General features: G+C 40.2%; 1 protein-coding gene across 2 annotated transcripts in view; it reads left to right on the top strand.

The window, feature by feature from the left end:
* The window catches only part of PIP5K1B (phosphatidylinositol-4-phosphate 5-kinase type 1 beta), a 313,112-nt gene that overhangs the window by 182,980 nt on the left and 111,901 nt on the right, over positions 1–18,231 (top strand). The window contains exons 1-3 of one of the 2 annotated variants that reach the window (XM_054583052.1): positions 111–580; positions 5,805–5,957; positions 10,263–10,562. In XM_054583052.1, coding sequence (XP_054439027.1) covers positions 530–580; positions 5,805–5,957; positions 10,263–10,562 — 504 coding nt within the window. In that variant the 5' untranslated portion in view covers positions 111–529. Of the gene's footprint in view, positions 1–110; positions 581–5,804; positions 5,958–10,262; positions 10,563–18,231 lie in introns of those variants that run through there. The other variant, XM_054583051.1, reaches the window with a different exon arrangement.

Below are 18,231 nucleotides of genomic sequence, written 5' to 3'. Positions count from 1 at the left end.
AGTTGGGGTGGAGGGGGATAGGACCAGGCAGGTAAATGTCCTTTTGTTTTATTTCATTTTTCACCTTCCTTGTGACTGTACACATGGTTCAACAACTCGATCCATCCCTAGGACCTGCAAGAAACACAAGGACGGTGGCTCCCTAGCTAAACATGGCCTGGTCCACAGTGGCTACAGTCAGCCCTTGTCCTGCACTGGGGACACCCACGGCCCAGGACTGAGGCAGCTTCCTCCATAAGCCTTGGTGCTTGTGGACGCTGACCTCCAAACCACTAAGTCTGGGGTTCCCACCCAGTGATCTGGAATGTGGTAGTTGAGGAAAGGGTCTTTTGCACAACACAGCATGCTTCAGAAAGTCAGGTATAATCCTCAGAGACGTTTTAGCCCAACCCTTCATTTTAGATGAGGAATCTGAAGCTGGGGTCAGTGAAGGGAGACCCCAAGTTCACCCACGTTGGTGGAAACAGTGTCCATACCAGAGCTCTCCTTATTTTTCCCCAGGTGTTTTTTGTTTTTATCATCTGGCCTCATGCTTCCCAACCCACTAAATCACTGGCCTCTCATTAAATGTGGTCTCAAGGTAGGTATCCCTAGCCCATCTAACTGTGAACCGTGATTATCCATTCTGAAGAATACAGCCAAAGAGCTCAAACACCCCTAAAACACATTTTTGGAAGAGTTAAGCCCAAATAAAGCACAGAGAAATGAAATTCATCCCTCTAAAAACTGTGTGAAGCAAAGAAGGATGCCTTGCAAATCACCAAGTGCATCCTGCCGTCTGTCAAACTGGGTCTATTCAAACCCAGATTTGTGAAAATGCACTGATCTAAATGAGGGAGAAGGAGGGGATAGTGTTATGTAGTGATTGGTAACTCTATAGATAGGTTTGATATTGGATCCCCGGGATATGTGTGTATTTCTCCTCAGTTTTGAGCTGTTGCATTTGGGTTTCAGCCTGAATTATCTGTTTATGTTCTTACTCCATTAAAATTCACCATGTGCACGCTGATTGCAAGTGTCATGTTGAAACATGCAAGTTTGGGTGCTTCTGGGTGCCCCCACATAGCAGTGCAAATGCTTTCTCTTCCTTATTCGTTCCTAAATAAACACCTCTCAAGGGGAGGCAAAGGGCCCCAGAGCCTTTTCTCCCATCTCTGCTTGGGCTACAGGCCTTTGGTTCATTTCCTTCTCCACCAAAACCCGGGGTGATTTATATGACGTCTTTTCAGGTTCACTGACACCAGTAAGAAAGAGAGCAGGGTGAATATTTAACACAGTCAAGGGGTAGAAATGGCAGGAATAATGATCTCCACCACACTGCACAGGTTTACATTGTTAATTTGCCTGGCAGGGCCCAGCTGGGTTGTACGCTGCGTTCTTTCCAGTGGGTATAGGAAGGAGGCCCTGCAGGGGATAGAAGCCAGGAAATGAATACACTGAAACAGCTGGCACAAATGAAAGTGCCTGGAAGGCACATAAAACCCAGGAGTGCACACGGGGGCTTATTCATCGTGGCTAATTAAAATGTTCCCATCTTTCCTCCTTATTTGCTCTTAAAAGGCTTTCAGTGAAGGTTGCTTAGAAGAGAACGTGGTAACCAAGTTGTTGGTCGAGAAAACATAATATTCCTGTTCAGCATCCTGATGCCAGTTTGTTGCACACTAACTCTGTGCTAAGAGACACCCCCCCAATGAAGTTATTAAAATGCATCAAAAAAATTTTTCCCTTCATATTAATTTATAAGTTATGTAAAGGAGTATTTGACAATTAAGTAACCAATGAAATAATCTCCATATTATGTCACTGCTTATAGAAGAATTTGAGACTAATTGGGAGCAGATGTTTAGGTCTGAATCCAGTTTTCTCTAGACAGCTCTCCCTGAACCACCCCCTAATTTCTCTATTTGCAACCTCTAATTTCCACATTGTTTTTGTTACTTTCACAGCATTTACTTCTATGTATGAGAAAAGGGTTTGAGCCAAGAATTCAAACCCAATGGAACAAACAAACAATTTCTAAAGAGAGTCTGGGTTCTGCCTTCACTCTTTATGAGACCTTTATTTTCCAAGGTCTCAAATATGTGATTATACAAAAGACCTACCTTTTCTCTTGTTTCTCTAAGAATGTCTCAGTGTATCTATGGGTGGTCCTCTTGCCATAAGAGTCAGACTGAAGGCCCTCAGTACATCGGAAGATACCGCCAGCTCTCCCTCACCTGCCTGTGTATTGCAGGTTGTGTGCCTCTCTCCTCTGCAGATGGTCATATTATAAAAAATAGTACCAGCCATAGCTAAGTGGTCAATCCTTTGCCAGGGGTTTTGAAAACACCCACCTTAAAAACTTCCAGCTGCTTTCACGTGGGTATTATTATCTTTGTTTTATTTTTTAATATTAATTTATAGACTTTTTATTAGAGACAAAGAGGAAGAGAGAAAAGAGAAAAACACCGATTTTTGTTCCACTTACTATGCATTCATTAACTGCTACATTTTTTAAAAAATATATTTTATGGATTATGCTATTAAAGTTGTCCCCATTTTCCTTCCTTGCGCCCCTCCACCTAGTACCCCCATTCCTTCCAGCAATCCCCACCTTAGTTCATATCCATGAGTCGTGCATATAAGTTTTTTGGCTTCTCCATTTCCTACACTATTCTTAATATCCCCCTGTCTATTTTGTACCTACCAATTATGCTTCTTAATTCCTGCCTCTTTTCCTCTATTCTCACCCTTCACCATCCCAGCTGATAACCCTCCAAAAGATCTCCATATCTATGATTCTGTTCCTGTTCTGGTTTGCTTTGTTTGTTTTTTAGATTTAGTTGTTGATAGTTGTGAATTTGTTGCCATTTTAATGTTCATAGTTTTGATCTTCTTTGAGCATCCTGATAACCATTGTGTTAAACTCTGCATCTGTTAGGTTGGTTATCTCCATTTCATTTAGTTCTTTTTCTGGGATTTTGTTCTCTTCTTTCATTTGGACCATATTTCTTTGTCTCCTCAATTGGCAGCCTCCCTGAGTCTGTTTCTACATATTAGGTAGAGCTGCTTTGACTCCCTGTCCTAGTAGCATGGCCTGTTGTAGAAAAGGCACCTGTAGATTGTGTGGGGCGGAGCCTTAGGTAATTGCCAGGGCGGGGCACCCCACTTCACTGCTTTGTGGCTCTGCTGGGGGAAGGACTTGGAGAGGGGACAGTGCCTCTGCCTGGCTTCTGGAAGTTTGCCTGGCACTTGCCCTCTTTCCACTCACTTCACTTACTCTCCACATGCAACTGGTGGTGCTCTTCCTCATTGACTGCTTCTTATATGTGCCATCACTCGGGGTTTTAGCCTGCAGCCTTGCTGTATCTGGACAACACTCTAACCAACTGAGCTACCTGGCCAGGGCCTATCTTTGTTTTAGAGATGAGATTGCTTAGACTCCAAGATGCTGCATTCCCTAATCAAGGTTACATAAATAGCCACTAGCAGAGCCGGAACTATAAAAACATCAGTTGATTCTGAGTCCTGTGCCCCTGCCGCTGGTCAGCCTGCCACGTGGACACTGTACTCACAGCAGGAAAGTGCCCTCTGCTTCCTCTTGGCTTTTATGGCATCTTGAGTGCAATCTGATGGCTATTTTTGTTTTCCTACCTTATTCTTGACTTGTCCGTAATGGCTGAGGCTCTAATGCTGCCCAGCAAGAGAGCATCAAGAAGTATGGTTGGAGGAAAGAGGACGAGATAGAAGATGGAAGTTGTCAGTGACATTTTGGAAGGCAGAAAACACTTGCTGCTTTCTTTTCTTGGAGAATTTTATTTCCCTTATTCATGGTGCTGCCAAAGCAAGATGATTTGAAAGGTGACATCTAGAGAACAGCCTTTTAACCATTTTTCTCCCAGTATCTTCATCCTCCTCTTCCACCCCTCCTCTCAGATTTTTCTGTGATTCAGGCTTATTCACGAGTTCAGATAAAAAGCTCTGGGGATAATCAGCCCCGTCTTTGCAGAGGCCTCCATCAGAGGATACGGTTCTCTAAATCCCTACTATTGCCGCTCCCCAGGACTAGTCTGACCACACATATTTGCTGCCTTACCTTTTTGCTCTGCACCCAGTACTTCTCTCATCAAAAACATGGATTATCAGTCAAACCCTGAGCTCCATAACCAAAAATTGACCTTTCTGCCAGTTTTTGGCACTTTTGGTGAGATTGACAGCCCTTCAGTTGTTGGTGGAGTACAGTCACTTATTTGACAAAAATTTGTTGAGTATCTGTGCAAGGCCCAGGTCCTGAACTGTACTGCAGGATAAGATAGTCAGAGTTTCTGCACTCATAGAGTTCTACACTGTAATGCGAGCTCGAAATAAGTCAATAGGCCATTAAAGTATTTTGTGGTAACTTCTGTGATGAGAACGTCCAGTTCCAGGAAGCAGTGGATCTCGACTCGTGGAACCAGGAGGAGCTTTCAGGAATGAGTGCTAGCAGACACTGAACGTCAAAGTCACTGCAACCGCCTCCTCACTGCACTCCCTGCATCTTCCTTTTGCCCGTCTACAGTGGGTCCTCAACACAGCAGACAGAGTGGTGCCCTGCTCCAGACCCTCCAGTAGCTTTCAGCTCCTCTAGAGGCAAGGCCATCATCCTTACAGTGGCCGATGGCACCCCGTGTTCTCTGGCCAGCTCTACCCTTCTGACTTCATCCCTGTTGGCTCTCTGCATACCTGCTCCAGCCACTGGCCTCCTTGCTGTGCCTTCACCTCTTGAGGCCTCAACACTTTGACATTGTCCTCCCCTCTGCCTGATATGCCCTTGCCCCAGACATCCACAGGCCTCTGCTCAAATACCACCTTCCCAACGAGGCTCTCAGTGGCCACCATGCTTAAAATTTATTGCAACCCAGTCCTCATTCATTGCTGGTACTCTCTGCCCACTTTTCATAGCACTTACCACTCTGTGATATATAATTTATTTACTTGTTAGTTCACTGTCTGATTCCTCCTCCTAGTATATAAGCTTCGTAAGTGCCTTGGACATTACCAAGATGCATTACACCGGATGATGTAGATTGCCATGCATGGTTGTGCAGGGTGTCCGAGAACACCTGGCCCAGGTGAAGGAGTGGAGCCTGGAATCCTGCCCTTCTACTCATCAACCTTGTATCTGGCCCAGCACTACATCTCCTTCTAATTACCACCAAGGTGCCATATGGACTAACCACAGCACTGAGACGACTTTGATTTTGAACTCGTTGCATGTGGAGTGTTTGTGATAACACTAAGTAGAAATATCTATTAAAAAGTTAGGTATGCAATTCCAGAGTCCTACAGAGAGAAAGAGAGACCTGGGCTGGAGATACAGATGTTAGAGGCATCTTGTTGAAACCTTAAGTGGATAACATCCTTTGGAAGAATAAATCGTGAGAAGAGAACAGGTGTTAGTGTGCAAATGACAAATACTCAGTGTGGATCGTACCTTTAGTTCTTATTTATGGGCACCTGCTGGAAACAAAGCACCTTAGTCAACACTAGTGTTTGGGTTATCTCTCTGAATACATATGATCATTTATGATTCTGTCACATAACCCTGGGGATGGGAAGGACATGTCTGTGTGCCATCAAAGTATTATTAAGATAAACAGATCAATTAAAGTTTTCAAAATCTTGCAAAGAGCCTTCTTAGTATACCTGGAGCCTCTTTTTAAAGCTCATGGAGAGCGCTTCCTTTTTCAAAGTGGCCAAGGTATGTAATGCTGTGATTTTTCCTCCTTTGGGTGTGCCATGTACATTAAATATATTTTTAAATGTGTATTTATTTACTCTTGTAGTATTCCCTCTGCAATGAACCTCTAATAGAACTGTCCAACCCCGGAGCCAGTGGATCCTTGTTTTTTGTGACCAGTGATGATGAATTTATTATCAAAACAGTTCAGCATAAAGAGGCAGAGTTCCTTCAGAAGCTGCTGCCAGGCTATTACATGGTAAATAACTGAACATAATTAAAGCTTCTACTTGAGGTGTAATTATTTTCTTAAAAAGTTTTATTCTGTATTTTTTTTCAGGGACTTTTTGGCATGTTTCTTCTCTTTGGTGAACTTTATTTTGCATTTAGACTATACTATGACATTTGTTGACTAGATTTTTAAAACCAAAAGAGAACAGAGTAGTAGAATATAACTGTTGACTCTCTCAGTCCTGGGTTCAAATCTCAGCTCAGCCATCAGCTAACTGTGTGGCCATGAGTAAGCAAGGTAACCTCTGAGTCTTCGTCCCCTCAGTCTTTAAAAGCTGGGGAATACCTATTTTTATGTGGTGGGTGTGATATAGAAAAGATACAGGATGTAAGAAAAAGGAAGCAATGCATTCATTGCAAAGCTCTTTGCACCCAGTGCATGGTAGCAATAAGAGTGGTTAATGTTCACTGAGTGCTAAACTCTGTTAAACACAGCTGTGAGGGCTTTACATGCATTAAGCCATTTAATCCTCACAACGAAAATAAATGGAGTAGGTTGCCAGGGGTCATCCAGCTAGTGAGCTGTGGAGCTGGGACTTAAAGACAAGAGGTAGGATTCCAAAAGGCTTCGTCTTTAACCCCTACACCACATACCAACATGTATTCAAAAATAACCACTATGCTTCAGAATGTGGGTTTCATAGGCTAAATACGATGACCTGAAAATCACCTTTTGCATAATGCCTTAGAGACAAAGAAACAGTAACCTAATCCGAGTGTATTTACTAGACATTTAGCCCAAATTTTTCAAAAATAAACACTTTTCTTAAGTAATCTTGTCATTTTCACACCTCTCCCTTCTTTGTACCTTCATAACAGTTGTTGATTGTCTGTGATTGGAATGGCTACTGGAAGTTTAGATTTTTTTTTTACTGTTGTTCAAGTACAGTTGTCTCCATTTTCCAGCCACCACTTCCCCCCACCCTACCTACCCCCACCTCCCACCCTCAGTCTTACCGCCTTTGGCTTTGTCCATGGGTGTACATGTTCCTTGATGACCCTACCCCTTCTTTCCCCCATTTCCCATCACACTCTGGTTACTGTCAGTTTGTTCTCTAGATTTTGAACGCCCTGGTTCTGCTATTGACTTGCTGTGATTGGTAACTATCATCTTTGTTTCAAAACAAAATTGATGAGCTGCCACACAGCTCATTTACATGTAAAAGATTATTAAGCTCCAAAATCAGTTAGAGACAACATTAAGTTCTGTAAATTAGTCCCACATATAAAAATAGGAATCAAACATCTAAATAAAAATCTTAAATGACAGAGTGCACAGATTTGAAAAGGTTTTGATCCTGAACAAGTAGTTTTTTTACTTTTAGAACAAATTGTCTACTTTCTTTTAGAGAAGATAGAAAATATAGAAAAGGAAAATGAATGTGACCATTTATAATTCATTCCCAAAGATACATATTGCTAATATTTAATATAATTTGGTATATATCCTTTCAGATGTATTTTATTCATACACGCATTTTAAAGTAATCTAAAATTGCAATCAAACAAACATTGCACTCTTTGCTAAACTCTTGAGTAAATCTTAAACTTCTATAGTCCTAAGCTTCTATAGGTCTAGATAGACTATTTTCTTATATGACTATTAAATTAAAATTAATTAAAATTCAATAAAACTTTAAAATTTAGTTGAACAAGTGGTTTTATCTTAGTCATGTAAGCTAGTATAACAAACAATATAATTCATTCCATTAACAAGAAGAAGGCGGGAACATTATGTAGTTCTCCAAATCGACACTGAAGAGAAACTAACACACGCAAAATTCAACATCTTAATTAAAATTCTAAAAATTAGCAGGGAAGTCTTTTAATTTCATAAATAAATAAATGAATATGCATATATTATACCTTTATCAATCTCCAAAAGTTCACATAGGTCATTGAGAAGAACAAGAGCTCTTTCACTGGAAATAATAGAAAAAGACAAGGATGTCCTCCTTCAGTGGCCCTTTCTGATATATTTGCTAGAATTCCTAGCAATAAATTTTTGGTACAGAAATAGAAGAAAACTGTATACACTTTTCTCCATAAATGATATAATTGAAAATGAGCAAAACTTCAGGACAATAAACCAGTAGTTTCTGGATGATGAGAATCCAGCAGAGATAAGACAAATCTACAAAATCCATTGTATTCTATTATTTAGGTCATATAGAGCTGGAGAATATAGAGGAGGACAAAAGATTCCATTCATGATGAAAATAATTTATAAGGAACACTTGTAGAAAAATAAAGATAAATAAATGAAGACAGGCTATGATTCTGACTGGGAAAGCACGTTATAGTAAGTGTAACATGCAAACAGTAATCTCCCCAAAATGTTTGTAATTAGAACTCTAAATTACTTGAGTTTATAAAAGGAAATATACCAGACTAATATGATGAAAAGAAAAAAACTTACTGAGAGATATAAAAAATGATCTGAAATAATAGAGATATGCATCATCCCTGAACTCAGTGTTGTAAAGATTTCAATTACCCCCAAATAAACATATAAATCTAGTCTAATCCCAATATAATTTTTCCCAGAACTTGAAAAAGTTGATTCATTTCAAAGTAAAAACAAGTATTATTTTAAGAGCATTTAAAAAATTAAACAGTTGAAAGGAAAAGCTTTAAGAATGAACAAAACATTTTTGAAGAAAAATGATGGGCCTACTCTGACATATGCCAAAAATCTATTAGGCTATACTAATATTAAAGATGTAGACCCATAGATCAGTGGATTCAAATGGTATCCAGAAATAGACCCATGTGCTTTGACAACTTATTGTATGATATAGGAGGGACTTGAGCTCAATTATGAAAGGACCAGTTGTTCAATAAATGCCGTTTATTAAAGAAAAAATTAAATTCCCCATTTCAGATCTTTCACACACACAAAATTAATTCCATATGGCAGTGCAACATTTTTAATCTCACGGCACACATAAACTAATCGCTAAAATTCTGCAGCACACCAAAAACTACAATTTTTGCTAATCTGACCAAAAAAACAGGTATCATTTTGATTCACTCACACCAGATAGCTTTTATTGCATTGGCTGTTACCATTTTTTATTTGACAGTCTAAGGAAAAAGAGGTCAGTGCCCCTCACTAAATAGTCAAGTATTGCATGTTTTAAAAATTCTTGTGGCACATCTGCTGAAAATCACTGACATTTAGTTTTTATGGGGTAAAAACTAAATCTAATGGCCAAAACTATTAAAAATCTGGAAGAGAACGGAAGACATTTATAACTTTGGGATATAAAAAGCTTTGTTAAACAAGAATCAAAAAAAGCCCAAGAAACGAGTTCATAAATATACTACATTAAAAGACAAAACATCTGTATAACGAAAAAATATTGGCACAAAATTAAGATAAGCACATAGGATATTTCTGGACAGATACAACGAAAGTGGGAATGCTAGTTTCCTTAAAAATTGGGAATTAGGGAAGGATCAAGCATAGTAGAGTGACTTTTCATTATATATTTGCCCTTTATCGCCTACTTTTAAAGTAGAACAAAATTAGGCATGTAATCTTTGTTTTTATAATAAAAACTCAGACAGAATATTTACCGCATATAGGAAGGAAACTGTTAAATATCTAGACCATATCAAGAATTCCAGCAAGGACAAAAACCTATAGAAGAAAAAATGAGCAATAGGGTATTAGCACAAAATTATTTTTGAGGTAGCTAAAAATATTAAATTAGTGATCGCTGGTGTTCGAATTATTAGAAACAAGTTTCCGTTTCTAGAAACCAGTCACGCTCACAAAGATTTTAAAGTTTGATACACAGCACCTGGTAAGAGCGATGAAAAATATGTAATCTTACAAAGTGTGCTTGCAAATCAGTCTGGCCATTTTGGAAGACAGTTTTTCAGGAGCTATTAAAATTTAAAATGTTCATCCCATATACCCTAGGAATTAATTTTCTCTTTAGCTACCTTAGAGAATAGTCACACATGGCACTAATCAATTCTTTGCCCATTTTTACTTGGAGCTAATTTGAGACTTTGAGTTCATTTTTAGTTCATCCACTTTTAATGTCCTGAATTTAGAATGATAAAGTTGTTATTGCAATAAGCCAATTTAAGAACTAGATTAAGAATAGCAAACTTTTAGCAATGGCCCTTCATAAAGATAATCACATTCCGGTTTTTTTTTTAAATTATCATAGTAGATGAAAACACATCTTTAGTGGAGCTTACTTTATGAAAATAGGAGATTTTAACCATCTTTTCTTTTTTCCTTTTTTTTTTTTAGAATTTAAACCAGAATCCAAGGACTCTTTTGCCAAAATTTTATGGACTATATTGCATGCAATCGGGGGGCATTAACATCCGAATTGTGGTGATGAACAATGTCTTGCCACGCTCCATGAGAATGCACTTTACATATGACTTGAAAGGTTCGACCTATAAACGAAGAGCATCCCGAAAAGAGAGAGAAAAATCCAACCCCACATTTAAGGACTTAGATTTCCTGCAAGACATGCACGAAGGGTTGTATTTTGATATAGAAACATACAGTGCGCTCATGAAAACGCTTCAGAGAGATTGCCGGGTAAGGAAACATTGTTGCTCTGATTTTCTTTGAAAAGTCACCTGTGGTAGTGAACCTTTGTAAGAAATGTCCAGAACGGACACGTGGATCCCATTGATCCCAATCCCAGGGCTGACCCATGCTTCCCTGGTGTCAAAGGAGTTGGTGTATGATGGGGGAACTTTCTAGAGTATCTGTTGATTTTTACTAATAAGCTAAGTCAACCTTCTTTAATAAAATGAAAATGATTTGTTTTTCTTTCCATCTTCTCCTGTAGAGAAGGTAGTGACACCAGAGGGAAAAGAAACTTAGGCTTAAAGTAGTGATTAGGCCATACAGAAATCTTGGAAGACGTAAGATCCCACAGGGCAGAGAAGTTTAGAGAAGATGTCCTTGATGGGATTGATGAGTGGATCGCTGGAAGTCCAGTGCGGCTGCAGACCATGTGGGGAGCCCATTTGCTGAAAGCATTTGATGCAATCTGAGTGGGAGACAATGAGGAATGAGGCTTAACAGAGCAGCACCATTTTACACCAACTTAGCCAGAGTGCTTGTCAAAAGTAAGGAAGAATTCATAGTCCAAAGTCCCCAACCTTCAATACTTAAAAGGCCAAACCCCAGGAAAGAGTCTTCTGACATGGTGAATTTACCAAATGTAAGTAAAAGTGCTTTTGAAGAAAAAATGAAAATGCAATCCTGATGGGTTCTGAAGGATGATGATCATTTCATTAACAAATCCTCGGGAGTACCATTTCCTGGCCCAGTGAACTTAGAACCATCTAGGATCTTAACTTAGTTGAGCCTAATGAATATGGGCAGAAGGCGTGTTGGAGCAGGGCTAAGTCTGACCAGGACTTTCTGGAAGAGCAGATAGGACTTGCAGGGCTTGGTCACTGGGACAAAGAGATGCCTTCCAGGCTGTGGCTTTCTGGGCCCTATGTGGACCTGGACAGATGACCCACATTGCTGCAAGGCAGGAAGGACCCTTTTCTGCCAGATATCAGCTCGCCTGAAGGTGAAGAATGCAGTCTAACCACCCCATGCAATGTAAGACGTGGGGAATTCTCACTGAGAAACACAGCCCTGCTATTTCTGTTTTTTTCTTTCTCTGTGTTTTAACGTATATGATAATGCACAAAAATGTGTCCTTGGAATTATTTGTTTCATTGATAGAGATGTTACTCCCCAACTCCTGTTCTTTAGCTACCATTTAGTGACTGCTTAGAATGTGCTGGGCTAGTCTACAGTTTTTAAATGCATCATTCAATTCATTCTCTCAGTAGCCATTTGAAGTCGGTAGTATGCATACTCCCATTTTAATTGATGAACAATCAGGTTCTTAAACAGGTTAAGAAACCATCCAGCATTACTTAGAAGTGGCATAGGCCACTCCTGTCTGGGTACAAAGCATGTGCTCTTAACAATTGAAATGTAAAAATTCACTGTAAGGATACTTTTTAAATCATCTTTTCAGAAGTTAAGGGAAAATCAGCGGGAACCAAGCCAAAAAAAAAAAAAAAAAATCCAGCTGAGCTATTCATATATCTGGGTAAATATGAGTAATTTATGTTTTTTTTAAAAAAGAAAAAAATACATACATTTTTAATAGAAACCTTTTCCTGTGCTTTTTCTACCCCTACAGGATGTGGGTGAAAAGTGACTCTCAATTCCCCAGAGTTTAGTACAAGACTCTCCAGTTTTAGATTGGCTTTCTATTTGTGTGTGTGTGCACACATGCTTCTTGCCTCTTTACTATGGAAACCTTTTTCTGCTGTCTTCTAAAACCACAGGTTTCTATGCTAGAAAAAAGGAAAGGTCAAATGTAAAAAAGAGTGGCACAGGATTTGTCTGTTTATTTACTCCTTCCTAAGGCCAAGACTGATGAAAGAACAAGGTCAAATAAGACTTTTCATCAGGAGTGAGACCCTGGAGATTTGCCCCACCTTTTTCTGGGATATTTGTTCTAAGGAACAAAAAGGCCAGTATAGAGGTCTCCCAAAGCTAACTCTTCTCACACATTGCACTTGATCTTGTAGAAGACACAGACCATGGAGCTCCCTTAAATTTCACACAATGTCTATCTTCAGAATGGCTTTTGGGGGGCGGTATGGGAACATGTAAGTGCCATGCTGTGGGGGAACCTGAGTCCCTTCCATGATCTGCCTTGACTAGGACCAAGGCTCCTGTGATCTCAAATTTGTAGCTGGTTCTCTGAGCAGAGCTGCCTCAAGAAAGGCACATTTGTGGAATGGTAGGTCTTAATATTGAGTAGTCATGACCTCTTTGCAAAACCTATGAACGCTGTCAGCTGTCTCTGCAGAAAAATGCCCATCCACACAGCAGTTCAGAAACCCCTTGGAGCTCAGTCTCTCCCAACACACACACACAGTCCCCATCCTAGAGCCACATAGCAGTCATCTCTCTCTTTCTTCGGCTCATCCTCTGAAGGGCCAGCTCCCAGTGTGGGATCTGCGGTTGGCGATGCCAGGAGCATCTCTTGTGTTCACATCTCTCATGTTCTGCAGAACTGAGCGGTAGCGCTGGCTGAGGTGCTGTGGAGATCTGGGAGGCTGTGAGGTCGCCCCAGGGCCAAAGCCAGCACCAAATGATCTAGAGTCTATGCTGTTAACTTTTCTCTAAGTAAGGCGGTCCTGCTGCGGCTCGAGAAACAAATCAGTCAGTGTTGTGGTGTTGGTAGCCCAGTCAGAGGAAGGTAAACTCACCCATATGAGGAGACACCCTCTCACTCACTTCCCAGACCTGTACTGCTGGCCTACTATGTGCCACCATGAGGTGGATGACCTCTATTTTTAATAAACTGCTATGTAGCATATTAAGTGCAATGATAACATTCCAAGGCATTGTGTGGAGATCAGAGTAGGCGAGATCATAGCTTGGTTTTGGAGGATGAGGAGAGTGCTCCAGGTAGGCGAAGCAGTAGAAGCATATTCCTAGGAAGATAAACCAGTGTAAGTGAGGCATGAAATAGCACAATGCGTTCCAAGAACTGGAGTTTGGTGTTGCAGCAGTTCGCAGTGAGGGAGAGCATGTGAGATAGGAAACAAATGCAATCAGAAGCCAAATAATGTCAAAAGACTCTTTCTGGTGGTGCCAGGGTCCTCTTAAGAGCTTAGAAGTGACAAATTCAAGACTCCCAGACTTTGGACCCCAGCTTTTCTATTGCTCCCAGATAGATACGATAAGCCTCCTAACCCCTTGCTGACCTCCTCTTATGTCCTTCCTCCCATCTCTTTATTCCTATTTTGGCTTGACATCTCAGACCCCAGCATTCCACTTCCCTTGCATGACTCACAGACCCAGCTTGACCTACCTACATTCCTCCCCAATCCCCAAAGACTAGGTGCCCAATTCCCAAGCAGAGCTGCTGCTTCTGGACTCTGCATTCTAAATGTCTGGAACCATCTTTTGACAAGTGCCATCTTCCCCCACCGCCCCTGGTCCCTTGCCCTCACTTCCCTGGCCCAACCTCTGGCCCTTGTCTATAAGCCTGACCCCTATGATGGCCCATCTCTGACCAACTCCTTCACGTGGTACATTGGCCCCTCAGAGTTCTTGTAGAAAACTGAACTCACTTTATGCTTCAACCCTGCTGAGCCCACAGGACTCCAACAAAGGGCTCTTTCTAATAGCAGGGACCCAACTCTTAGAGTTCCCCCAAACCCCAGCTTGCTGTTCCCCATTGGCTGTGTCTGGTGAAAATGGACATGGAGATCATTGGGTTCCCTTTCTTGAGGCATTTCCTCTCCCTCGGCCTTACCCCCCTGCTGCCGTGACAGCCGTCTATACCCTAAGTGAACTTGGCCAGGGTGAGAGCCATGACAGCAGAGTGCCGCCAGGACGTCACAGGTCACCTGCTATCAAAAACAGGAAGTAGGATTCATTCAAACCATTCCCTATAGTCTCCATGTAACAAATAGGCAGAGAGGCACATCTTGTGTATGAGAAAGCCGCTCTTCCTGCGCATTCTGTCATCTTCCTCCAAGCCCGCTGCTCCTCCCAGCTTCCCTGGCTCAGGGAACACGACCATCATGCAGCCAGTACCCCGGCTCAGTCCCTTGAAGGTACCCTCTCCTTCCCTCTTTTCTACTTCTCTCTCTTTTTCCTCCACACTCAGTAAATCACGATGTGCCAGCCAATCTGTCTTAACCCTCGTCTCCACATGTACAGCCTTTATTGGGACCCTCTCATTCATCTCCTGCAGCTTTGCAGTCGCCTCTTAACTAGTCTTCAGTATCACTGCTTTCCAACACATCCCCAATGCTGCTGCCAAAGGGAACCTCTGGTCGCATGATCACCGGGTCCTTAAGGTCCTCTGGCTGAGACAGTCTGCACGGTCTTCGGGCCAAAGACCATACTTCTTAGAACGTGGGAAGATCCTTCCTTATCTGGTCCCTGCCATCTTCTCCAGATGTTCCTTCAGCTTCCTTCTTTAGCCTTCTCTTCCCACCCTCTGGGAGCACCCCCAATCCTCCAGCCATTCCGGTGTCCTAGACACTTTCTCTAGAAGTTCTGGTCTTTCCATGCATGCCTCATCTGCGGGACCATTCGCCAAAGCTCATCCTTTTCATCTCTGCACTGTAGTACCTGGTTATTATGGACACTTAATACATATTACAAGATGTTGATTTAAAGAAATCTTTTATTTGGAAATTTATGTGTTAATTTTGGAAAAACAATGAGAAACTGTGGTTTAACTTACCATAATTTTTACTTACTATACATCCATTTACATCCATTTTAACTTACTATAATAATTTCTTCTCTGACATACTTATCTGTAAAAATCTAAAGAGTCCCATACCATTTAATTGATTTAATAAATTGTTACATCCTACAATATTTATTGATAACTCTGGGGAAATAACATTGACAAAGAATATTAGTGAGGACTTGCATTTATAATCCAAATATTTCTTATTTCTTCAAGTGGGAATCTCTCAAATACAGTCTTGATAATTAATGACCTAAATGACTTATTTTACATTTATTATCACTTTGTTGAGCGGCAGAGTGATTAATTTTTAAATAGTGTGGAAGCAATTTTCTTTTTTTACACAAATGTCTGTCACCATAAGTATTAATAGGTTCTCAGAATTTAATGAAACCAGTCTTAAAAATACTGAGACTCTTTGATGTGAAAACTGGGATCTTTCTAATTCTAAATTTGTAGCTCAGATTCTTCTCAGCTATGGGCATGTTTGTATGCATTGCAATATGTTTTATTTTCTATAATATTTAACATTATGGCTAGGGCTTATCCCTCAGCTATAATTTGATTTAGCAGTTTTTTCTTTTTTTTTTTTTTTTTGCATTTAGTATAGAAAATTTCTTCCTTTTTTTTCATATTGGTTGCCTTCCCAGTGATCATTAAAGAGGGAAAAAAGTGCTTCAGGCTTAATAGAAAACAGGTGTACATCTCTTTCACTAATGACAGTGCTTACATTTAAGCTATTTCCTTTATCAACAAGGAATTGGATGTTGTTTTTAGACTTCCGCTAACACATGAGAAAGGAGACAAGTATATCATTGACTTTACATCTCTGTACCATACCATAAAAGATTACTTTTGAAAAAGATATAGATAGCCCTGGCTGGTGTGGCTTAGTGGATTGAGCACTGGCTTGTGAACGGAAAGGTCACCAGTTTGATTCCTCATGAGGGCATATGCCTGGGTGGCAGCCTAGGTCTCCAGTTGGGGGTGTGCAAGAGGCAACTGATCAGTGTTTCTCTCCCTCTCTTTCTCCCTCCCTCCCCCTCACTCTGAAAATAAATAAAGTCTTTTAAAAATAAATAAATAAGGTATAAATTCACTCTCTCAAATTATGTTCTACAAACACTATAATCCCGTGATCTGTTTTATTTGTTCCATTCTTTTAAATTATGAATTTTACTATCTACAATGTTTGTTATTTTGATTTCATTGCAATAAAAATATGTGGCAAATTTAAAGTTGGTGAACAAATAAATAAAACCAACTCACAGAATCAAAGGTTGATTGAGCTGGAGAGAATCACAGAGTGCCTGGGAAGCAGTGGAACAATGCCTTCCATGCTTTAGTCTGGGAGAAAATAGTTTTGCATATTGATGTCTGTGCCTAACTGAGCCAGATTTCCTTGTGAGAATAGACATATAGACGTTGTCATGTATGTGAGGACTTAAACATTTTTCTACCTGTACATCCTTTTTTATAAAAAAAAATTATTCTTAAATAGTTGTATATTTACATGCAGTTGGAGGAAAAATACAGAGCCCTCCCATATGCCCTTCACCTAGTTCCCCTGGTGGTAACATTTTGTGTGGCTTTGGGACAACATTGCAACTGGGAAGCTGACATTGGTACAATCCACTGAACTTTTTTAGATTATTTCACCAGCTTTACACGCACTCATTTGTATGTGTGTGCATGGGTGTGTATGTATATAGTTCTATCTAGTTTTATGCATGTATAGATTTATGTAACCACCACAGTCAACTAAGAACAGTTCCTCCACCCAAATCCCTCATGCTACCCTTTTATGTATAGCCACAGCCACCTCCCTCCCTTACGGTCTCTTTCCAGTTCTTTTTATAACTGCCCGTCTGCTTTCCATCTCCATAATTTTGTCATTTCAAGAATGCCATATAAATGGAATCGTGCAGTATATAACCCTGAGACTGGCTTTTTTTTCCACTCAGTATAATACCCTTGCATTCCACCCCATTATTGTGTTTATCAATAGATTGCTTTTTTGTTGTTGTTGCTGGGTGATATTTCATGGTATGGATATACCACAATTTAACCGTTAACCCCTGAAGAACACGTGGGTTTTCTCTAGTTTTTGGCTGTTACAGATAAGCTGGTGTGAACATTGGCATACAGGTTTTTTCATAAGCATATGGTTTAATTTCTCTAGTATAAATGCTGAATGTAGTTGCTGTGTCTTACGGTAAGCACATGTTTGGTTTCATAACAAACTGTCATACTCTTTTCCAGAGTGGCTGTACCATCTTACATTCCCACCAGCTATGTATGAGCGATCCAGGTTCTATTCATCCTCACCAGCATTTGCTGTTGTGACTACAACTTTTATTTTAGGCATTCTGATAGGGCTGTATTTAAGTCTCTTGTTTAAAAATTGCTTGATATATTCTCTAGCAATGCCAAAGATAAATCTGGTAAGAGAAGCAGGGGATATAGGAAGAGTGGTAGAAATGAAACATAAAAACTTACAGTTAAATCTAATGGCTGATCATATGTATGTGGAATTTAATGCAATTTCTAGGGATTCCTGAGGAGGACAGGCATCAGGTACAGGACTTTACCATGTGTTCTTCTAATAAGCATTTCTAAGAGAATTTAAAGATTCATAGCACTTCATTTAACTCCATTCTGTAGCCATTGGTATTTCTACATTATATTATAATTACTCGGTTATATGTTTAATGTTTGCCTACTAAAATCTACTCTCTGGGAGACCAAGAACTGTGGGACTTTATTTTCCTACACTTCAAATCACTTCACTTCATAGGATAACAGTTGTCTCGGTGTTAGTCCTTTGATGAAGCCTAAGAGATAACATTTTTAAAAATGAATCTTACCTAATCAATAATAAGAGCATATATAATAAGAACAGACTTTGGTAGTTGCCTATCCCTGGTTGGGTATGAAATAGAACCAGAGCAAATCATC

This window comes from Pteronotus mesoamericanus, unplaced genomic scaffold (assembly GCF_021234165.1).
Source record: "Pteronotus mesoamericanus isolate MK-2021 breed Mesoamerican mustached bat unplaced genomic scaffold, CSHL_Meso_final contig_73, whole genome shotgun sequence".
In the NCBI taxonomy this organism is placed as follows: domain Eukaryota; kingdom Metazoa; phylum Chordata; class Mammalia; order Chiroptera; family Mormoopidae; genus Pteronotus; species Pteronotus mesoamericanus.
Note: the sequence above shows the minus strand (reverse complement) of the source record. Positions and strands in the feature narration are given on the sequence as shown.